Source organism: Falco rusticolus, chromosome 2 (genome assembly GCF_015220075.1).
Source record: "Falco rusticolus isolate bFalRus1 chromosome 2, bFalRus1.pri, whole genome shotgun sequence".
NCBI lineage: Eukaryota > Metazoa > Chordata > Aves > Falconiformes > Falconidae > Falco > Falco rusticolus.
The window spans coordinates 89856273-89881291 of NC_051188.1; the positions used below are offsets into that span (position 1 = coordinate 89856273).

A 25019-nucleotide genomic window follows, 5' to 3' on the forward strand; every position below is an offset into this window, starting at 1 on the left:
CTTCCAGTCACCTGGGACTTCCCTGGTTATCCAGGACTGCTGATAAATGATGGGAAGTGGCTTGACAAGCTCTGGCACCATAAACATGTGTACATCTAAGTGGGCAGCAGATCACTGACCATTGCCCCTTGGATTGTGGGGGCTTCATTCCACTCCTCGTCCCTGTCTTCCAGCCCAGAGGGATGGGTATCTGGAGAATAACTGGTCCTACTGTTAAAGACTGAGGCAAAGAAGGCATGAAGTACCTCAGCCTTTTCCTCATCCTTTCTCACTATGTTTCCCCCCACATTCAGTAAAAGATGGAGATTCTCCTTAGCCCTCCTTTTGTTGCTAATATATTTCTAGAAACACTTTTTATTGACTCTTGGGCTTTGGCCCTTCTAATTTTCTCCATGTATAACCTCATTATATCCTTGTAGTCCTCCTGAGTGGCCTCCTCCTTCTTCCAAAGGTCATAAACTCCTCTCTTCTGAATTCCAGCCAAAGCTCTCTGTTCAGCCAGGGCAGTCTTCTTCACTGCTAGCTCATTTTTCAGCACATCAGGACAGCCTACTGCTGTGCCTTTAAGATTTCCTTCTTGAAGAATGTTCAGCCTTCATGGACTCCTTTGCTCTTCAGGACTGTGTCCCAGGGGACTCTGTCAACTGGCCAAAGTCTACCATCCAGAAGTCCAAGGTAGCAGTTCTGCTGACTCTCCTCCTTACTTCTCCAAGAATCAAACCCCCTATTATTTTGTGATGACTATGCCCAAAAAGGCCTCCAATCACCCCAAAGTCCTTCTCTGTTTGTGAACAAGAGGTCCAGCAGGGTACCTTCCCTAGTTGGGTCACTCACCAGCTGTATCTGGAAGTTCTCTTACACACACTCCAGGAACTTTTTAGAGTTTCATCTCTGCTGTGTTGTTTTTCCAGCAGACATCTGATAAGTTGAAGTCCCCCACAAGAAGGGCTAGTGATTTTAAGACTTCTCCCAGCTACTTATAGAGTATTTAATTTGCTTCTTCATCCTGGTTGGGCAGTCTAACAACAGACTCTTACCATGATATCTGCCTTCTTGGCCTTCTGCCTGATTCTTACCCATAAATACTCAGCCCTATCATCACTGTCATCAAGCTCTAGACAGTCAAAACACTCCCTAACATGCAGGGCTACTCCACTGCCTCACCTTCCTTCCCTATCCCTTCTGAAGAGTTTATAGCCATCCGTTGCAGCACTCCAGTTGCATGAGTCATCCCACCATGCTTCCGTGACTGCAACTGTACCATAGTTTTCCAGCTGTATTATGGCTTCTGGTGTATTGGTGCAGATAAACTTCAGTTGGGCTATCAATACTGTCACCTTTTTGGCAGGACAAGCCCTAATTACTACATGACCATTCTCAGGCACTTCTGTGGTTATTAACATATCGATAACCCCTGCATCTTTGCAGCCACACAAATCTCCATCCTCTGCCTCCACTGAGATTGCAGACCAAAGGGCCTAACTAGCACACCATCCCTCAAACATTCATATGCCACCCCCAGGCTTATCTCTAGCGAGCCTCTTTGACATCCTAACAATTTAAAGGACCAAGAATATTTGGTTAAGGGTTTTTCCCCCTGAGAATAAAATAATCAGTTTAACAATTAATTAAGGGAGAAATACTGTTCATCCTTTCTTCATCAGAATCTGTTCCTTCTGCTTCTAAAAAACACTATTGCTAAGGCTGTTAGTACAATGGTTTTCCATTTTGAAAAAGGATTGCACTTTTTAAAATAAAAGCTAGCTTGAATGCCATGTTAGATTACTAACCTCAGCTATTTTAACTTCCAGTCTTAGAACTGACTTCATATCAGATTCAGCTCGTGAGGCGTTTGCACCCAGAAGCACTGCTGTATCAACCATGAACTGCAAAAAGGCATCTCGGTACTGTAAAGAAACAAAGAGTGAAATTACCACTGGATTTGCTCTTGAGCACAGCTGCAGCAGTAGATCAGAAATGGCCAGCTATAGCAAGGAATATAATACTTTTTACTTTCATGCCCTAGCAATCAAAGTTGTGCTTTCCTTACCTTGAATGACTGCTGTCACCAAAGAAAAAGGAGAAATAACACCATAAACATACTGTGCATGACAGAGATACCTGCTGTGGTTCACAGAGTATAAATCTCGGGAAACGCAAATGACACTTCTGGATTAGACTGGCAACACTTCTAGCTCTTACAATGGGATTTAGACAACACGTATGAGTGTACACCAGCACCAGCTCATACAGTAATCAGTGTAGGACTGAAGAAGTACTTGTATACAAGTGCAAGCTTAGTGGCTGAGAAGATAGGGAGATAAAGGGATGCTCCGCTTAGCTCTCTTCTCCGTTCCTGACATGGCACTGTAACACATGTACCTGCTACAGTGCTCTGCTCTGCTCTCCATGGGCTATCCTAATAAAGCACATCTTAGTCTCAGTGTGTATACGCCAATTTTAGAAAAATACACTGTATGTAATGATACTGTAGTGATTTATGTGCTACCTCCCCCCTAGCATAATCTTTCAGAGATTTTGGAGGGATCAGATTACTCCTCATCAACTCCTACCAGCTCACAGTCCAACAAAAGCAAAAATATATCCCAACACATTTCCACCTTTAATCTTTTAGTAGATAACAATTACTTGTATCCTGGCATCATCTAGTCTGATAGATGCAGCTAAAAAAAACTTACTAACCTCTCAGGGAACTCAAAAGGGAAGCAAAACTGTAAAAACTTTGTCAGTAACAATGACCTGTCCCCCATGACAACCGAAGGGGTTGTTTCCTTTGAGCCTTGGACTGTATGTGCTGGATACTGCCCGCAGGCCTTCATCGAGGGAGGGGGGAAAAGGTGCTGCCATTGCCAAATATTGATACATCAAAGTCTTTGATAAACATTAATGGCTTCACAACTGCTGCCCTTAGAAAAGCAGCAAGAAACTGTGCTGTAGCAGAGAAACCATAAAGCAGGGAGAGGGTACGTGGGGACAGGATGACACGATAGGAAATGAATACTTAATACTTGAAATCTGTTGAGGAACTCTTGTTCTGATCATTAAATGAATTCAAGTTAATTTGATGATAATGACCTGTGGTGGCTCTTGAAATGTACTGGGCTTTCTGGTCTAATTGAGCCCAAGAGGCAGGCCTGGATGGCAGCTCACCAAGGCAGCCCGAGGACATGGCAGCTTCTGGGCTCTACTTTGTTGAGATGTTCTTGAGCTTCTGGGCACTTTGTCCATGATCTGGGAACTCCTGGATCCCCGCAAGAGACATGAGGGCTCCCATTGCCACCAGGTCAGGTAAAAGCTAAGGGGAGGGTAGCTCTAGCAGCTGCTAACTCTGCCAACTGTGCTAGACCAAAGGGTGCCCACAGCCTTTCTTCCACCTGACTCCTGATCTGGGGGGGTCCAGCACCCTTTAAGCCCATGCCAGAGAGCCAGGCCCAGAGCACAGCTCCCACAGGCTGTCAAGAGATGCAGCAGTTCACAAAGAAAAGGACGGCAAACTTCGCCTGGCATACCCATCCTTAGATATGGTAGTCACATGCCACAGGCCATGATCCCCAGACACCAGTAATGTACCTTTCTCTTTGTTATGAGACTGTTGGGCCCAGATGGTCCTTCATAAGGAAGGACGCAGCTCTGCAAGTCTCAGGCTGCAGGGAGTGCCTGAGGCCCCCCACCGAGGCTGGGGCACATGGTCTCCTAGTGTGCAGGAGGTGTGCAGTTACTGTGGAGGTGTGCTGCCAAGTGAAAGAGCTGTGAGAGATCAGCAGATCACACAGCCTCAGAGGAGATGAGAAAGATCAGCCAGACATCCCTGGAGACCCTGGAGCTTCAAAAGCCTGGACCTTCAGCTGCAGCACAAGAAGCAGGAGGAGCCTGTGCTTATGAGGCTGGAAAGTGTCAACTCCCATCACAACAAAGGCCCTCAGCCCACTGCTCTTGTAGCTGACGACAACTCAGGAGCACTATCAACTGGGGTGTTGTGGCTGAGCCTGAGCCACTCAGGACCAGCAGAAGGAAGACGCAAGCAACAGCAGTAACAGACTCACTGCTGCAGGGGATGGATGGCCCCACCTGCCAACCTGATTTGTCACCTAGGGAGGTTTCCCGTTTACTGGGGGTCTCACATTCAGGATGTTGTGAAGAGCCTAGCAAGCTTATCCAGCCCTCTGACTACAATTCCCTGATGTTCTTCCCGCTAGGCACCAATGTTATTGCCAGGGGTGACCTGGGAAGTATCAGGCATGACTACAAAGCTATGGGGACAGAGGTTAAGGGCCTGAGGCCAAGATGGTGTTCTCCTTGATCCTGCTGGTGAGGGGTAAGGCCCTGAGCAGGACATGACAGATCTTGCGGGTTAACAACTGGTTGCACAGCTGGCATCAGAAGCAGAAATTTGGTTTCTATGTTCATGGGACCCTCTCTGAGAATTCACAGCTGCTTGGAAGGGATGGGATCCGTTTGACTAAACGAGGCAAGAGTATCTTCACTAACAGGCTGGCCAATGTGGTAAGGACTCTAAACTAGAAACAATGGGCAAGGGACTGATTCTTGAAGAAAGAGCTAAGGAAGGTACAGATAGGGTAGGCAAGCCAAGGGCCCAGGGTAATGGGAAAAGAGGAGACATAATCAACAAAACAGAGCTGTAATGGAGCCCCTTTGAGGGTAGGTATGCAAAGAAGGAAGTGCCTACAGGACAGCCTTACAAGGAAAACTCTCAAGGGCACATTGAAGAATCAGCATGATTGGGTGTCCGTGGGAAACCCCTTTGCACTAATGCAAACAGCATGTGGAATGAACAGGAGGAGTTAGAAGTTTGTGTGGAGTTACAGGGCTATGACCTCACTGGGATCACAGAAACATAGTGGGATAACTTGCACAGCTGGAGTTATACGTGGATGGATAAGGATTTTTAGGAAGGGCAGGCTGAGAAGGTGAGGAGATGGGAGTTGTCCTTTATGTGAGAGAGCAGTGCAAATGCATGAAACTCTACCTGAGCTCCTCCAAGCTCAAGAAAAGCCCATTCTGACAAGTAGGAAATCTAGTAACAGTGGTAGGAGGCCTGGACAGGTGCAGAAGTTGCTCCTAGCTAAACTCAAGCATAAGAAGGAAGGGTATAAGAGGTAGAAGCACAGAGAGATGACCTAGGAGTATAGAGTTGCTGACAAATATTGCAGGGATATGGTTAGAAAAGCCAAGGCCAACTTGAAGCTGAATCTGGTAAGGCATATGAATACCAATGAGAAAACACCCTACAAGTACATAACAGCAGAAGAAAGACTAGGGAGAACACAGATCTGCTGCTAAATGGAGGAGGGTAGTAAATGACACTGAAAAGGCCAAGATGCTCAATGCCAACCTTGCTCCAGCCTTTACTGGTAAGACTGACCTTCAGGAATCCCAAGCCCCTGAGACCAGAGGGGAATTCTGAAGCAAGGAGGGCCTATCCTCAGTCAAAGAGGACCAAATTAGGCAGAAAAGTGGACACAAGTAAATCCAGAGGGTCTGATAAATTGCACTTATGAGTGCTGAGGGAGCTGGCTGAATCATTGCAAGTCTACTCTGGATAATACTTGGAAGGTCACAGATATTGGGAGAGGTCCCTAAAGGCTGGAAGAGACAAAGTATCACCCCTCTCTTAATTCAAGAAGCAAGATCCAAGGAATTACAGGCTGCTCAGCTTCCTATCAATCCCTAGGAAGGTGATGGAGAAAATCCGCCCTGAAACTATTTCAAAACACATGAAGGACAAGGTGATCAGGAGCAAGGAGCATGGATTTATGAAGGGGAAATCATACTTAACCAGCCTGAAAACCTTCTATTAATACTTTAATATCGTGACAGATGAGGGGCAAGCAGTTGTGATTGTTCACCAAGTTGAAAAAGTAAATGTTAGAGAAGTGCACAGTGAAGTGGAGTGAAAACAAGCTGAGTGGCCAGGTCCAGAGGGCTGTGATCAACAGCAAAGAGTCCCGTTGGAGGCCAGTGACTAGCAGTACGTTCCAGAGGTCAACCCTGCTTGAACAGAGGGGTTGGACAAGATGAACTCCAGATGACCTTCCAAGGGGGAGAAAAAGCAGGGGGGACCTCAAAATCTTACAAAAATCTTCATTTGAAAATCTTTGCAAGAGTGTGGTAGTGGTGCTTGTAGTGGTGATATTTTCTGATATAAGATGTCTTGAAAAATCCAAATCCAAACAAACCACAACCCCTTCTCAGTCTGGGGCTCAACAAAACAAAAGTAACAATGGAAAAAAATGAGGGGGAATATGGCCACATTGATTTCCAGCTAATAATACTTACAGATTTGGCTTCTGTGGTGTTTTCCAGGTAATCCTCTCGAGATGCAAGAGAGAGGCTTGCTTGGTCAAGCTGTTAAAAATAACAAGAAGCAGCATTTAATAGGTAAATTCGTCAGAATTCAAAGGTAGCCCTATAAGCAACCTTGGAAGACTTCACATTTTTCTGGCAATTATGTTAGATGTGTGTAATTATCTAACACATAATATGCTACACCAGCCTGCGTTCCACAGGATTTCAAAACAACAGAAAAAAGCTATACTGTGATCTGGGGAGCCTCAGATGCCCCCTCCAATATCTGAGCCACCTACTACAGCAAAGAATCACCTACATGATTTGTGTGTTTATGGCTCCATTAGCAAGTAGGTAATGCAATAGGAATGGGTCTACAGGATCAAGCAGTTGGTGCTGACAACCACTCATCCTACACATATTTCAGGGGCACCAGAATCAGCTTGAGACAAACACTAGTCTAGTGTATGGACCAAATGCCCATTAGACGCTGGAGCATGTTAGCTGCTGTCTATCTGGAAAGCATCGTTAGCCTTCTTTGACTGAAATTGAAGTTACACTTTTGAGCTTCACCCTAGACTGGCAGTGAGTGCTGTATTTGGCTTTTTGAACAGATGTACTGGAACAGCTGGATACCAGCCACAAAAATGATTGCATGCATGCACAGGAAATTATTATGCCTCCAGTACATTAGCTAAAGATGTCTGGTAGGCATCCAGGTGGATCTTTGACTTTCACTTATCCTTTTGATGTAAACATGGATCAAATGTGTTGGTCTACAGTCACCCTAATACTGGAATAAAGTCCTCCAGGTAATTTCTAAACCAGTCCTGAAAGTTCATTGAGATCTGCACTTAGACTTTGAGTGAAATGACTACATGGGAGTATTTGCATACTTTTTCAAGTTCCTAACCAGAAAAACTCACAGCACAGCATATATCTTAAAAATACTAGAAACTGAGATTTCCCCAAATACTTCAATACGATCAGGTTACATTAAGGTATGGAAGCCAAAGCTGAAAACATAATTCAATCAGCTTCTAAACTCTGAATAAGATACTGACTGGAGAAGAAACAGCAGGTTTTATGTTTTAAAATATTATTTTGATGCTGTATTTGTTTTTAAAAGTTATGTCTAATGAAGAGAGATTTGTATTTATTCATACAATTTCACATCTTTTTAATCTAAATCCTACACAATTTATGTTTCACTTTTTCTACATTTATAACAATGACCTAAATACACATGGCCTAGAATCTAAAATGAATGAACTAATTTCATTCATTTCCTCTACTGGTTGCTGTTCTCAACCTTTAAAATAATCCATAAACAAATAAAACAAATCATCCACCAAAAGGACAGTAGCTGTGATGCTCAGTGCAACTCTGATTCTTTGAAAAACTCTATCACCTTCTTTTTTCAGCATATTGAAGCAAAAAGAATATACCCTTATGCCTTGTGTATGTGTGTCCCAGTAATAGTTAACTTTAGATGATTTGGTCTGTTTCAATTATGTGACTGTTGCATGAAATGCTCATCCAGATTTTCCTGGCTTAAGAGATTTGACAACCCACCAAAACCAAGCAAACAGAAATATGAGAAATAAACAAAAAAGTTAACCAATTTCTTCAGCCCCCAAGAAAAAAAAGATCATGTTCCGTGCTGAATAAAGTTTTATTTGGAGTTTCTACTTTTTTTCTGATCCATTCATGATTTTGCAATGCCGAACAAAGAATTTTGCAACAGAGCCATTTTCATAAGCAGATTGAAATATTCCATGGTACATCTGCACCCCTGGGAATTCATTAAAACATGGAGAAAGTAGAATACTGTCTGATGTATTCTGCAGATCAAGTTCTTAAGCAAATTAACAACAACAGAATACTCTACAGAATAATATGTATTCATAGCGTATAGTGGTACAGTTGTTTAGGTGCCATTAACCATACTGAGTGAAAATACTGCTAGGTATAATTCATTTCCAAGAGACCAGCAATAAGGATTTAAATAACCAGCCCTTCACTGACAGGTGACTTGGACTAAAATATTATGCCAGGAGATACCTAAGTATCTCTCCTGATTCTGCTGTTTCAGTTCTTTTAAAGAAATCTCCAGCTGAGGCAACCCTGACAGGATCTGAAGAGCATATTAGCAGAGTGACATCTTTAATACAGCGAGCGGTTGGTCTGCTGTTGACTTGACTGTTCAGGAAAATGTCCTAGAGATGAGGAAAACTTACCTTTCAATTTTATACCTGTAAAATGCCTCAGTCAAAGACATTTTAAAGAATTGACTCAGAATCGACATCCACTCCAGTACCTCCACAGTTAACTGTTATTTGATCCCCAAATAAAATGTACTCATGTCTACATTCCCAACAGCTAGCCAAGATGCTAGCAACTTCAGAATCATAGACCCTATTTTGCTACAATGAATGGCATCATAAATTTCTTCTTTGACCCTTCTCTTCTGCCTTCATAAACTATTTTCCTGTAGCAGCGGAGGGCTGGTCTACTCTAGTTACTCATCTCTACTTCCTAAAAAGCAATGCATTTGGCCCAGGCACTCAGTCTTGTCCTGGTGACATCTCATAGTAATACAATTCTCTGGAGTTTTGTCAGACTACAAGCAACATTTCTGGGGTCTTTTTCTAACTAATCTAAACTGTTGTATAATGTCATGCACTGTTAATAGTCATGCTTTGGTCCAAAAGCAATAGCATTTCAATAAAAAGGTAAATTCTGTATTTCAGATTTAGAAGTGTTTGGGATACATCTGTGTTGTGAGCTGCTGTATAACCAAAGATAATGCATTTCCATCTCAAGAAAAATAGCCTAAGTTCAAAATATCTGCTACTGATGCACCATTCTTCACCTTCACAGACAAAAACTATTCTTCATGCAACTGATGAGTCATACGCAGCACAGAGAACACCCCCAGGACTAGATATCCACCTCTCCCATTTTCATGCACATAGACCCTTGACACTGGGCCACTGGGAACATATTTTACCTTTGGGGGTTTGGGGTTTTTTTTCCTATTTGAAAGGAGAAAATATCCTGCACAGAAATGTTTTTCAGTAACGTGTGGTTGCTGGTGGCTTCTACATTCCCATGAATTTTCACCTATGCACCTGTAAGTCAGTAGGTAATAGCGACAATAATCAAGTGTAAACATTTGGCATGTAAGCATGTTTTTTAAAAAATGAGACCACAAAATACTATGCGAAGTAACCTATTAGATATGCCACGTTTTACCTTCAGGATATACTGATCGGAGATTTTGTCATCAGCAGCCACATATAAGCGTATGAAGACAGAGTTACTGTACTGACCACGAAGAGTTGCCAAGGCCTGCACTAAGCTAAACCTCCTCTCTGACCACAGCCCTTCAGGTCCAATGTTGGATTCCAGCACAGGCCAGCGGAAAGGTGAGTGCCTCAGTATACTTAACAGGGGTTTCATGTCAGCTTTTTCAATTTTATCTGAAATGTAAAAGTGTGACAACGATTACATTCCAGAAAATTAAAATCCAGCAACAGTCACATAAGACAAAAAGATTTATCACCCTTGATCAATTTCTAGGCAAGACAAAACACAACAGCTAAACCCCAAAGCCTCTGCTCTGCCTGTGAGCACAGAAGCACAGGAGTCCAACCCAGTTTATCTGCATCAAGAGGCAAATCAGTGCCTTTCAAAAAAGGCAAGGGCTGGAATTAAGTCACTTAAAAAACCATTCCTGACTTCGGAACTAGCATAGAAACCACTGTTTCTGAGAGAGGGTTATTGTACATAATCAAAGCTAGAAGGGTCAGCATCTTGGCACTGAGGCTGCAGGGCAGGCTTTCTCAATTGCCGACAGTCAGTCTCAGGCTGTGCTGGAAGAAAGCTGCATGGGAAATAGAGTCTGAAAGAGTCAGAAGGACAAAGGGCACTCCCAACTCTTCCTTCACCCATGCAGCTACATAAAGGTAGGGATCTGTCCCAACCTAGTGTATAGCACCTCACAGTGACATTTACAAGCTCAGGAAAAGCACTTGGCAAGTGTGGCCATAGGGCTTCCTACCCAAAACTTACTTGACATGCAGATAACTCTAAGCTAAAGAATCCAGGGTTGTCTATACTCAGCCCTGTGGAAACGTTTTGATTAAATGGATTTAGAGAGAGGTGGAAGATGCTGAGCAACAACAGTCTTTTGAAAGTGTCAGTATGAGAGTTTCATCCCAGGGCTCCTCTGATGTACCAGGCACTGCTCCCACCCCCAGGGCACAGTTTTGGCATCCTTTTGCACAGATTCCCTGACAAGCAGAGATCTCGTTAAAACTGACTTCTTGTGCCTTGGTGTACCTCAGTTGAATCCCACCTTTGAAATCTTTGTGTTGCCACAAATTTTCACAGAACTCAGCAGACAGAAAAAAAAACCCTGCCTTTATAAACACAGGTAACTTATATGTGTGTCTCTCAAATGAGGCCACTTACTCTCATTCATGCAGGATGCATAAAGGATCTTAGCCTTCTGTACAGCTTCACTGTCTCGTCTTTTGCTGATGGGTTTCTCAAGCAATGCTGAAAAAACAAATGAAAGGGTTTTTTCAACACATCACAAAATGTCAGAATTGTCTGTTTGCCTGTCTCAGCATTTGCTTTAATCATAGCATTTGTTTAATTAAGGATGAGGTTCCACGTGTATTTTCTTACGCAGTAACACAGACATTATTGTACTTTTTTCAATCCCCAACAGAGAAAGATTGATTTATTTATTTATTATTAAGAGTACTGATTTAAAGCCAGTTGACAGATACTGCTTATTTCTTCTCATCCTTACAAAGAGCTACCCTCAGCAAACTGAGGGGACGGGGAATAGTGGGGCAGGGGTGGGAACCAGTGCATAGGGCACGGAGTCGGGAATTCTTTCAAGTGGCTCAGCCTCTGGTGCTGGTATGTTATGAAATCAGGGTCTAATGGGGTAGGTGATGATCCCAGGAGCAAGACTGCTGGAGTTCACATTTTCCAGCTCTGCTGCTGCTGAAGGAAAAGGGCAGAGAACTGCCCCATTGTCTGTCAAACACATACAACCTCTCTCTTGTAAATGGCACAGAAGGGCAAGTGTCCCACTGTTTGAAAAGCTGCATGATATAGCTCCCTCACACTATCGTCAACCTCCTTGGTGCCTTAAACCCAAACCAGCTTTTCTAAACCATCTTCTCTACATTCCTTGCATTCCTCACATTATGTTATGGAAATGAAATAGTATGAAAAGTGCATCTGAATCTCAGCAGTCCACTCTCGGCTGCCTCGAGCTATTTTATTCAAGTTGTAAATCAGTCATGATGCAGCTGCAACTACACATAATATGGCTAAATGCTGTGTCCTAGTTTCAGCTGGAATACAGTTAATTTTCTTCTTAGTAGCTGGTGCAGTGCCGTGTTTTGAATTTGGTGTGAGAATAATGTTGATAATATACTGACATTTTTAGCTGTTGCTAAGTAATTTACACACTAAGTGAAAGACTTTTCAGTTTCTCAGGCCCTGCCAGCAGGAGGGCTGGAGAAGCACAAGAAATTGGGAGAGGACACAGCTGGGACAGCTGACCTGAACTAGCCAAAGGGATATTCCATACCATGTGATGACATGCTGGCTATATAAACTGGGGGAAGATGAAGGAAGGGTGGGACATTCAGCATTATGGCGTTTGTCTTTCCAAGTAACCATTACGCGTGATGGAGCCCGGCTTCCCTGGGGATGGCTGAACACCTGCCCGCCCATGGGAAGTGGTGAATGGATTCCTTGTTTTGCTTTGCTTGCATGCACAGCTTTTGCTTTACCTATTAAACTCTCTTTGCCACAACCCTTGAGTTTTATCACTTACTCTTATGATTCTCTCCCCCATCGCAATGCAGCAGAAATGAGGAGGGGCTGTGTGAGAACTGGTTGCTGGCTGGGGTTAAACCATGACACAGAGGCAGCTTAGCTACAGCAAAGTCTATCAGCTCAGGTGCAGCACAGCATGAGCACTTCCATGGCCAAGAGAAGCAGGGTAATGCTTAAGCACAGCATGGAAACAGGGCTAGCAAACCCTGTTGGACCTCTTCTGGCTTTGAAAGAACCAGACAGGTCCTGCAGAGCATTACCTTATTGTTACTGGGACGACTGAAGAGAGCAGCTCTGCTGAAACCATTGCAAGTCCCTCCTGTTCTATGCTCAGCCAGAGCTAAAAAGCCTCAAAAAATTCACGAGTGCCTTCTCTATACCATAATCACCAGTGCTCTGGGTTTCAAATGTGCAAAGGTACAGTGCAGACTGTCCCTGTGTGGTGCTGTGCCTGAGTTAAGAAGCACGGCTCACACAAAAGGCAGAACAAAGTGCAATGCAGGAGTCCCAGTGGCCTGCCAAAGCAGAGGGCCACTGGGACTTCATACCACCACCCATGGCAAAACAAAACAGCTTCCACATGGAGCTTAATCAGGTGTCAATTCAATGTTATTCACAGAATCATAGCATTGTTTGGGTTGGAAGGGGCCTTAAAGATCATCTAGCTCCAACCCCCACGGGCAGGGACACCTTCCACTAGACCAGGTTGCTCCAAGCCTCATCCAAGCTGGCCTTGAACACTTCCAGGGCTGGGGCATCCACAGCTTCACAGGGCAACTGTTCCAGTGCCTCACCACCCTCACAGAAAAGAATTCCTTCCTAATATGATCTAATATAAATCTACCCTCTTTCAGTTGAAAGCCATTACCCCTTGTCCTGGCATGTCCTGGCAAAAAGTCCCTCTCCAGCTTTTGTGCAGGCCCCCTTTAGGCACTGGAAGGCTGCTAGAAGGTCTCTCTGGAGCCTTCTCTTCTCCAGCCTGAACAACCCTATCTATCAGCCTGTCTTCATAGCAGAGGTGCTCCAGCCCTCTGATCATCTTTGTGGCCTCCTCTGGACTCACTCCAACATGTCCATGTCCTTCTTATGTTGGGGGCCCCAGAGCTGAACGCAGCACTCCAGGTGGGGTCTCATGAGAGTGGAGCAAAGGGGTAGAATCACCTCCATCAACCTGCTGGCCACGCTTCTTTTGATGCAGCCCGGGATAGAGTTGGCTTTCTGGGCTACCAGCACACATTGCCAGGTCATGTTGAGCTCCACATCCACCAGCACTTCCAAGTCCTTCCCCTCAGGACTGCTCTCAATCCATTCTCTGCCCGGACTGTATTTGTGCTTGGGATTGCCCTGATCCAGGTGCAGGACCTTGCAGCTGGCCTTGTTGGACATCATGAGATTTGCAGGGGCCCACCTCTCAAGCCTATCCAGGTCCCTCTGGATGGCATCCCTTCCCTCCAGCGTGTGGACTGCACCACACAGCTCGGTGTTGCCAGAAAACTCTGCCAATACTGGCTGGGGTGACTCACAGTACTGAAGAGGTGGTGGTGCTGCCATCAAAAAGCAGCACCCTCCTGCGAGCAGGTGGCAGCTGCTTACTGTCCAGCCCCTGCCCTTCCCAGCACCTCACCAGAGTCCTCTCTCCAATGTTGCCTCTCACAGGAGGCAGAAGGCCAGCTGGGTGGTACCAGTAGATGCTGTAGCTGAGAACGGTCTGGGTTTGCACTGCTCCGCTCAGTGTTAGGAGCTCACTGCTGGAGGCAGCATTTGAAGATGCTTATTTCCCAGGATTTCCCTAGCACTTTGAAGAACCTGCCATGCTGCACCTCTCAGATATTCCCCACCTGTGCTCATGTGAGCACTCGGGACCTTACTGCTGACCTTTATTAGTCAAAGAATACCTTAGCAATGAGCAAATGCCACCTGTTCTTTCCCTCCAATCCCTTTTCTACTTAAAAAAAAAAAAAACCAAACAAAACAAGAACTCATTTGCTTGGATCCATGAGAGATGTAATGACATCACATCCTTTTAATTATGGATGAGATTTTCCCTACAAATACTGCTGGACAAGTTTCCCAACAGCTTTGGTTTCAAATCCTGAAATTGTTAATATTTCTTACCTTGTTAAATATAATATAACGTCAGTCACTGCCACATATCTTCAGTGTGCACAGTCCTTAGCAGAATAATCAGACCTGCTCATGGTTTAAGAATGGCATTTTAAAAGAAACTATAAATGAAACCTCCATAAAACTAAGGATGAAAAAATACACTCCTATTAAAGCTATTGCAATAACTTCTGTTCCTGGCCAGTGAGCTGCACAGCCATGAAATTTTGAAGCTAATAAAATTCAATGGTGAAAGCCCAGCTAGAGCTCAGGAGAGATACAGAGGATGAGATCCAATAAAATCAAATCAACTCTCTAAGAATACACCTGCATAAAATCCTGTTAAAGTCAGACCTGGTGTTTTCCCATCAAACCATCTAATTATGCGCCAGAACAAAGCTGTAACACTCCCTGCACTACTGTAAAGAATGAAGTGGGGTAGATGCTGCCAATTTGCTCAGAATTAATTTATGAAGAAAATTCTTGGTTCCGATAATGTAAAATCCAGTGACCAAACATGAAAGTCTTAACAAGACAGTTAAATCCTGTTGACATTGAAATAGGGGATGTGACCCATGAGTGCTCTTTAGGCTACAGAGGTTCCTCAGCCTTAGCCTCAAGCTTTCAGAAAGATTTAGAAGCTCAAACCTAGAGCACTGGTCATATCCAGTCAAATTCTGTATTAGCTAGTATAAAATCCAAATACAAGGTTTAGAAATTTGTGTCTTATTTAACTCACAAATACACATGGCTTTTACACATCCTTGAATATTTAAATTCTTCTTAAAGAAGAAGAGCAAGGAAAGCAGGTGATGCATACTAATAAAAAATATGGGTGATCAATTAGTCTACCTACAGGTTGCTGTATCCATGGAAAGAAAGTCACTACTGTGATTGAAATCAATGTAGACATATCAAGCCACATTTAAATTAGCAGCGTCAGGTACTGTGAGTAGCCTGGCCATAGCAGCAAGCTGCGACAGCCCCCCTCCTGCACCAAGCGTATCTAATTGTGTGGGTTGGTACATGCTGAGCTCTGCAGTGCAGCGTTTTGAAGGAAGGGCTGCAGCTCAGAGTCTCTGCTCTCTGAGGACCTCTGCAAGTTGAACAGACCTACCTCAGGGCTACCCTTCTCTCTCACCAGTATGCAAATGCATTCTCTGAATAGTGCTCCATCTCTTGAGATGCAAGATGGCATTTCAGGCTCTCATCTACACTAAGGGAAATGCCAGCCGGTGACCTACAGAGAAGAAATCCAGCCCCTCTGAAAAAATCCAACTCTTAAATACAACTGGCTGGGAGGACTGTCTTTCCACTTTGAAAGGTTTTAATGGTTTCAGATATTTTCTGTATGGACAGCAGAACAAAAGCAAAACCTGTAAGGTCTTCAGGGAATAGGGAGAGGAAGACCACCACAAGTCAGTTAATGTTCAGCCTCATGAGATAGTTTAGTATGCTTAAGTCCAGTAGCTGGTATTAAAAATTGTGGCCAAGTTAACGAGATCAGGGTTATCAGCATTTTGACTAAAGCATCTCACTCAGCACTAAGAAGGACATTAAGTTTGTTCTTGCAGCTTTCTTCTTTGTTGGGTTTTTTGTTTGTTTGTTTTTTTAAACTCAGTTTCCTTGCTTCAAAATGAAAAGCTCCAATTTCCTTCCATTTCAGGACTCCAAACATTAACTGAATTCAACTTGAATCTATAGACAGTTTCAATAGACCAAAAAATTAATCCTTCACCAGATTCACTGACTGTGAAAGAAATTTTATCCAGTTTTGATTGGCATCTTTTAGCTTCATCTTTAAATAAGAATTTTTAGGGAAAAATGGCCTTGACCAGACTAGGAAACACACAGCACTCCAACGATACTTAAAAAAAAGCCACCTTATAATAATAGTTCATTTGTTAGCTCCCAGTTAAATGTTACAGTTCTGGACATTGAATCGCAATCTGGCTGCCGAGATTAAAACAAACCCACAATCTAAGCTGATTTACACCAGAGCACAGATTTGTTATTAACATCAACCACAATTTAACAACTTGTTGCTGCTACAGACTTATAACACTAGCCTGCTGCCAATGCAAAGCAGAATATCATAACCAGGACAAGCAAAGCAAACTAGCATAGTTTAAGCCACATTGAACATAAAGCCTGCAATAATGTTTCCCTAACCAAATATGAAGTACACGTTTGAACGGCCGTTCTAGCAAAGCAGCTTTTCTTCAGTTATGTGTTTTACTTTCAAATTAATTCCGAAGTCATTCTCTTTGGGATAAAATGGATCTTAGGCTGTGCTAGTGATCTCAGCACCTCATTGTCCATGTTTCCATATGCACAGGATGCCCAGATGCAAGATTTATGTTTCCCATCACATAAAACTTAGTTATGGTAAGCGTCAAACACTCTTGGTAATTCTGCTCCACAGTGCTGAAATAACATATCTCATTAAGCAACTACCACTTGCACAGTCAGAAACTGGCTAAAGGTGTTCATGATATCCTAAACTTTCTGAGGCTGCAAACTGCTTCATCATTCATTTTCTTCTACCAAGGGGCTGAGGGTGAGGAGGTTCTCACTGCAAATCAAAGTTCTTGTTCCTCTAGCAGCCCAGGTCAGGCACATTTGCATCATTGCTCTCCCTGGCTCTTGTACAAAACAAGACGACTCAGCATTGCCAGCAAAATACACTCCATAGCTAGGAAAGATCCTCAGCTCTCTGAAGTGTAGATACTCCCAAAGATAGTCAAGGAAGAAAAGACACAGCTGGGGGTGTAGGAAGCTGGGTTTGGGAAGGGAAGGAAGTTAAGTTTATATTGAGTTGTCTTCAGACAGTTCTTTTCCAGGGTAAGAGGGCTAAAAAAGGCCAGCTTCCTGTGGTTCCCTACCCTACAGTAAATAGCAATCATCTGCTGTTAAAAGTGAGAGCAAGGCACTTTACAAAGTAAACTTTGCTAGTGTGTGTGTGTGTTTAACTGCATGCTATTCTGAAGCTGCTAAAGATAGTGTTGTGGCTATGTGTTACCTTTAATCTTACTTTCCATTTCTAGCCCTTGTTGATTTTCCAGCCTACTGCCCTATGCAGCTTCACTTTGGTTTTCAACCACTGCGTTTTATTCAGGGCACTGAGAATTCCTGTACCTTTCCCTTTTCTGACTAGGGAGTGCATGAAAAAGGGATTGTACAGCCAGATTTACAGGGAAAATATCATGCATACCATTTATTTAGATTATAAATATTGATTCAATTTATCAGTGTCCTGATCTGCAGATTGTATATATTCTGTATGCTATCAGTTTTCTGCATATACAGTTTAGTTGGATTCCTGAGAGACACTATGTGATTTGCTAAGCTTATTATTCTAGAGAGAAAAAAATATGTTTTCTCTGCACTTTCCAACCCTAGATATGGAGAATAATAGACTTTGCTAGTAAAATAGTAGCATTTGTTTTCCATTCATTTTTGTCCTTATCCTTTTCCAAACATTTGCTGTATGTGGAAAATGCAAACTGAAGTGTTTGCACAGTGATATCTGGTGATGATCTCAAATATATTATAAAGTTTTGTATCTTGAAGAAAAAACAACTGCATGCGCAAATATCCCAGTGGGAACATGTTTGGACTTTAAACCAAAAAAAAGCTATACAAGAACCCCAAGGAGACATCCTGTTTCCTGGAAAGTTGTAACCCTGCAGGAGTGAAAAGCTAGAAGCAGACAAGTAATTCAGCATGAACTCCCAGGGCAAACAGTGGCTTTGGACTGCAAAAACAGAGAACTGTCGAAGTAAGGAGATGATCCTATTGTTGTACACAGGCTGGTGAGCCAGACTGGAACACTACCTGCCCTTTGGCTGTCCATATTGTAAAAACAATGTTGGACAGCTTGGCAGGGTGCAAAAAACCAACACAAGCATTTGGGTTATCCTTTGGGTAGAATGGCTTGAGATGCGTGAGGGTTGGGGGGAGCCATGCAGTAAGAAAGCATGATTTGTCTCACAAAAGATGGTGGAAGGGTAACAGGATTACAGTATGGAAGTACTTCACCATTAGAAAATGCTTGGTGCCAAACGGGTCTTTAGTCTATTGAAAAAAGGCACAAAGAAAGCCAACAATTGGAAGATGACAAATTCAGCAGTGACAGTGATTAACCACTGGAGCCAAGCAACCAGACAAGATAGTGGCTTCTCTGCCCCTTAACATCTTCGAGACTTGATGCCTTTCCGGAAGATAAGCTTTAGCCCAATGTGAATTATGTTTTATCCCTGTCCGAGCTATTGAGCTGCATTACATGGGTAATGTAATTGTCTATGATACAAGAAAGGTCATAGGAAATAATCTAATGGTTACTCCTGGCATTGCACTCTAGGCATTTAAGATAAGGATCTCAAAGCACTCTCAGACATGTGAGACCAAGGAGATACAGCCATTATCTGTTGTTGTAGATAAAGAAAGTGAGCCACAGAGGATTAATTCCTCCTTATCTAATTCATGTCACAGTCCTACTGATTGGAACAGTGCTCCTTTACGAGCATAAAGCTTGCTGACCTTGATCCAAACACTCAGAGAGCTTGACCCTTTGGAGATGGTGACTGTCCCTCAGTCCCTTTAATGTCAGTGACAGTGGGAGTTGCTCAGGATTGCCCAGATGATGCTGAGTACTACAGCTGAAAGCAATTTGTAATGCACTGTTTTCAGAAGCAGATCTAGAAAGCAGCCCAAGGGCTTCTCAGAAACCCATGCCTATTCATTCACTGGGCCAAAGATGGAAGATGTTCTCTCATCAACTATGTCCACAGTAAGGCCCTATGAAAGCCTCACACGACAGCATGCTCTCTGTTTGGTTTGGGTAGCAGTAGCTAGCAACCAATATTTGCTCCATATTGCATGTTTATGAACTTCAGTTTCTTAGACCAAAATGCAGGATCTGTACTTGTGGAAAGGGAATTTCTTTGCAAATACTTGATGACAGGGAAGGTGGATTTCTCTTTCAGTTCTTGAGCAATAAAGTCTCTGTTCTTCACCCTCCCCTCTATGCTGCTCTACAGCTATAGGGGTCAGGTTTCTAAACTGATGAGAAGAATAATTTAAAAAGCTCTTCACCCATCTTCAGCTATCAGTCACAAGCTTTGTTTTTTTCCCAGGTTAGCACTACTACGTGCTACCTCTGTGAAGAAGCAAAACCCAAGTTATCTTTTGGAAACTTACAGGTGATCCTCTGATGCCAGCAGCAGGACATTTTAAAGATGTCCTATAAGGAATTTCAGCTTAAAAGTAAAGAAAAACCTACTCAAACCTTGGTTTGGGTTTGGCAGTCAAACCAAACACACAATACTTGTGTGCAGAATGTCATTCCCTGAGGTCCCTGAGCCATGAGAGAATTATGATTAATCTCGTCCTCATTAAGAACGTCTAACCCTTAAATCCCATATTTTCTTCACACTAAAGAGCTATAGCAAAAGCATTTCTGAAAAGCAGCCACAACTCCTAAAATACAAGTAGCCAACTGCACTTGTGCCATTAATGGTATCTAAGGACTCCAACTGTGCCATGAAGGCACTGCTCTTTCTTCAAACGCCCAGTGCTCTGGATTTAAGAAGTCAATTTCTGTACAGTTCATGGAGCAATGATTTGTCCAGGATGCCAAAGCACCCAAAAAGCCCCTTCTGAACCACACTGTTGTTACGGAAATCACAGCTAGACAAATGTACAGTCTTAATTACAGTAATGCAAGCTTAGATGTTCCAAGAGGGACTATTTCAGAATGGTTTGGGGTCAGCTGACACTTATTTAGAGTATCTGGTTTCTAATTCCTTTTCTCAAGCCCAAAGTTAAGCGAAGGAGACCTGGCAGTGGTACATTTTATGGATGAAGGCCTATAAGGGGCACAATGTTCTACCTCAAAATAAAAACTGGCTGCAGTATTTGAAATTATACACAAGACTGTTATGATCACTTCACCAGTGGTAACTTCCCTGTCTTGCTACATGGAAATATGAGTTTAATAGACTGCAACGTAAAAGGTCCAGATTACAAGACCATCAAAAGAGAAAATCTGATACGTGTATTTTTATTCTCATCAGTTTGGAAACTTGACTCCTATAGCTGGAAAAGGGTACAGAGGGGAGACAGAGGGGAGAGTGAAGAATATATATATATATATATATATGTATGTATGTGTGTGTGTTCTACAAGGAAGTGATAGACTTAACTGACATATTTCAAAGTTCTACATATTTATTGGGAACAAGACTAGTCAAGCCAAAATTATTCTTTGAGTTAAATCTGTTCTCTCACGGTAGTCTCCTGAAAAAGACAAGGACATCTCCTGCTGTAGGATGTGTTTAACGTTTCAGTACCACTTTATCCCTCTTAGCAGGTTCGTTAGCACAGGTCAAACTCCCACACTAATGCACCTGCTCAACTTCCATTTCAGAGCTGCTTTGCATCTGGAAGCCTTGGGAGAAGAGCAGAGCAAGTTCTCACCTGCTTGGAAAACACCACAGAGACAAACCTCAGTGGAGGGGGCAGAAACCTACTTACAGCTCTTTTACAACACCAGTGTAACCCAACTTCAAACACATCATTTCAAGACCTGATTAAATTCCTTTATGCCTTTAAAACACACGTTTTTCTGAGAATTTCTCCCGCTATGTAACTTTAGAGTACAGTACAACCCATTTCCTCTATTAAAAACTGTTAATAATATTTGGTTTTTGAAGCCTTCCTAGAACATGAACAAACATAAATTTAGTTATTTTTGTAAACTACCAGTCCTGCTAATTGTTCTGCAGTGCCTCTTGCTAGTTTGGGTGTCTGGTGCACAGTCTGACATGTGCAGTCTGGAGTCCTCATTCCCACCAGACTCTTTACAAGAAGCAAGCTGCAAATGACTTTTTTTTTAAAATAAAAGTTTGTTTCCAGGATGCCAAAATCAGAAAATACAGTGTTTAAAGTTGTAATTTTCACTCCTTCACAACTAAAAAGACAAACAATGAAAATTTTTCTCACCATTGTAGTTATGTAATTTTTAAAAATACCAGCACAATACTGACATTAAGACTCTTCTTCCTTTTTTTTCTTGGTGGCTATACACATTGCTCAGTACCAGAAAACTGAAAGCAAGCAGTCAGAGCCTAATGCACTACAAAAATTATTTAAATGCACATTATAAATACCTACTTAGAATTCCTAATGCATTATGGCCCAGATATCTCTACTGTTTGCTAAATATATATATATAGATAGATATAGATATATATATATATGGAAAAACAAACTAGCTTGCAAAAATCTTTCTCCATACGCTTCAAACTATATTTGCCTGAATAGTTTTTCCCTTTTGAGTCTAAAATAATATAAAATAGCAAGTCAATACACTTTTCAGTGCTTATAACATAGCTTTTACATTTTACCAAAGCATATATTATTTCCACTGTCACATATTTTGCGTTCCCTCCTTAATCAGCCTTCTCCTATTGTCTTACATTTTTTCTCTCAGTTCTCCATTATAAATAATCAGGTCACCAGAATCATCTTACTGGAGTGCATAAGGTCTCAAAATAATCACTTCAATTTCATAAAGGCAAACTCCTTGTTCACACAGGAATATGAAATATTGTGGAGTACTAGACACAACTCAGATTGTCCTACCACCTGCCTGGAGAGGAGAAGGCTCAGGGAGGACCTTATTGCTCTCTACAGCTACCTGAAAGGAGGTTGTAGGTAGGTGGGGGTAGGTCTCTTCTCCCAAGTAAAAAGCAATAGGACAAGAGAAAATGGCCTCGAGTTGCACCAAGGGGAGGTTTAGATTGGATACTAAGAAAAATTTCTTCACCAAAAGGGTGGTCAAGCGTTGGAACGAGCTGCCCAGGGAATTGGTGGAATCACCATCCCTGGAGGTGTTTAAAAAATACGTAGATGCAGTGCCTGGGAACATGGTTTAGTAGTAGACTTGACAGTCCTGGGTTAATGATTGGTCTTTTCCGACCTAAATGATTCTATGGTTCTATACGGTATATTCCCACCTCTATGGAAGGCAGAAGCATCCAAGATGCCAATGAATGGGGCTACTGGTCCCTTGTGGAAGGCCTTGTGTTAGCTTACATAGTCTCAGGTATGCCTTAAATAGGAGTTTCTTATTTGTAACTTCTATAAGTTGTTCTTATCTTAAATAATTTTCAAAACATTAACTTTTGCTTTTTTAAAACAAAAACTACCAGTGTATTCTGCAGCTCCAGGAGCTCATTCCTCAGAACTGCCTTTGTGGAGCTGATGCCTTAATCTAGGCCTGCCTTGTTTTGATAAACTGCATCTCCCCCTCCCCTTGTTTTATCTTGTGGGTCAGGGGAGAGGGTCGTTTGTTTTGTCATTTTTTAAAAAAACACATTTATTGATGATTAACACACCACTAATCAATCTAGGCAAACATGTTTTGTATTTGATACAATTAATGTCAATCAGCCTATTTCTTGGTGGCAGGGTCCATCTCACCATGGATAGACCAGTAACTCCTGAAAATAACCAGCCTATCATTATTAATTCCTCCGACATTCTGACAGAACATTTCGCTATTATGAATTAATGAGGATGTAATTAATATGCACATCCATAGGAATTCATGAAGATTAAGTAATCAGTTTACAGTGGTTCTACTTTCCAAGGAACACAAATCAAGTAAATCAAACAAATGTTTCCAAACACTAATTTCATGAAAGGATGCTGCATTTACACAAATAAACCCAGCTAATATACTGATATTGTAGGGTTCCCCCTGACCCCTTGAGAAGAAATTCCCCAATCTTTTTCTTGAATATCCATTTTGGCAATATGGACATACTCATGGAAATGGCATTCAAACAGCTGTGCTTACATAAATTCTTCCTCTAGCTATTCAGTGTCCTAATATACAGCACATTTCCTAAATGACAATGCTGTTTGTTTCCAGTTTCAGCATTTTGTAAATTCTCTGAGTTTGTATATGAAAAGATAAGCACATCATATGAGTTCCTCCAAAAGCCAACTGACATAACTGTACACAAACTGCAACAGAATCAAAAATGATCTTATAGGGATGTGAAAGCCTCTGTTCATAAATCTAATTTCAATAATAAATCTTAATCTTTTTAGCAATATTCCCCCCTCCCCTACCGTGGCCCTCTAGCCTCCCAGTATTATGCTGTAGGGGATAACACATGTCATTATAATATTAGGCATAAGAGTTTAAGCTGCATTTAAACCAGAAGATTGCAAGATCCCCAACTGTTACAATATAGATGGAGCTCCATACTAAATGGCAGCATTAAGTTTACTTCATTATATTAATACTTTCAACATGTACTTGCATAATTTTTTTTGTTAGTCAGAAAATGGGAAATCAGATGTTATGGATTGTTATGCCTTCCAAGGCATTAATCCCTTTTCTGCAAAATTAACAGTCCAAAGTACAGACATATAGTAATTTTGAAATTCCGTATCTGTGGATATGATCATATCATCTTTCTGCAGGCAACAGCCAAAACAGAGGTTCACCGTAAATCCAGGGGGAATATCATGCCACACATGCAACAGCAGCATGCCATAAGCCCCACTCCCATTCCAGCGCAGAATGCCACTCTGGTATCCTGACCAGGGAGATGCTGTGGGAATCCTGTGGCTCAGCTACTGTGCTGCTTTCAAACCTCATTTAGGAACCAAAATTACCTCCTTACTGTACTCATGGTTTCCAAAAATCACCCATTAAAAATACAAGCTTCATTACGAGCCACCACAAAGCCTGGAAAAAGTCTTTGCTTCTCAACCTTTAACTCAGGTACTTCATTTTACCAAAAAGCTATTAACTTGTTGCCCAGAGAGACTGACCTGACTTGTGCCACCTACATTGCTTCTTACCTTTAGATGAATAACACATTATAGGAAAGATCTAGACCACTGAAAAAAAATGTCTGGACCACTGAAAACAGATCTGTTTGAAGTAGAAAAGACAAGCAAAATAGCATTAAGCACTGTTGCTGTTTGCTGCTATCTTGTTATCCAGGAGCAGCTATCCAACAAGAAGATACTGGAGGCAGTAACAAATACCCTCTGACGTTGGGGGGTTTTTTAATTACTGATGGTATTCTCCCTCTTACTTGGGACAGCTCTCAACAAGCTACTTCCGAAGGAAAAAAAAAATCAAAAAATACAGGTCAGCTAATACAGAAACCTAGGGAAGTCAGCAGCTACATGATGGATTTCACTGGCCACGTCCAAGCCATTCCAATGGTCCCAACTGAGCACCTGTTGAAAGGTGGGAGAAGAGAGACCAGCCCTGAAAAGCCCTGTGGCACAGGGTCTTCTGTGCAGGGCAGCAGCCACTCAACAGCAACTTCTGGCAATTGTCTGAAAAGACTACCCTATGGTCAAATAGTATAAATTCCCATACTGAGATATTTTTCCCTTACTGATTTTACTTAGAGAAGAATTTATTTCCTAAAGAAAATCATTGCAGATTATCTTGGGGAAAAATGCCTACACTGCTAAGTTATTTTGTTTGCTGTCTGCCTCATGTTCTTTAAAAACCCACACACCATATCCTCCAAAAAAGCCTCCATTTCTTTCTCTTTGCCACATTGGAAATTCCTCACTTTAAATTGACTGGCATTCAGAAACAGCCATGCTAGAAAGCTCAGCACAGCAAATTAGTCTGAAGTGGGTGTCTCACTGGGCTAGGATCAGTACGGAGA

General features: G+C 42.3%; 1 protein-coding gene across 1 annotated transcript in view; it reads right to left on the reverse strand.

Moving 5' to 3' along the window:
- Positions 1–25019, reverse strand: part of PHEX (phosphate regulating endopeptidase homolog X-linked) — a 114545-nt gene that overhangs the window by 78438 nt on the left and 11088 nt on the right. Inside the window, exons 4-7 of the mRNA XM_037378257.1 lie at positions 10807–10893; positions 9586–9812; positions 6319–6387; positions 1791–1907 (exon numbers count right to left, since the gene is read on the reverse strand). Of these exons, the coding sequence (XP_037234154.1) occupies positions 1791–1907; positions 6319–6387; positions 9586–9812; positions 10807–10893 (500 nt within the window). The remainder of the gene's footprint in view (positions 1–1790; positions 1908–6318; positions 6388–9585; positions 9813–10806; positions 10894–25019) is intronic.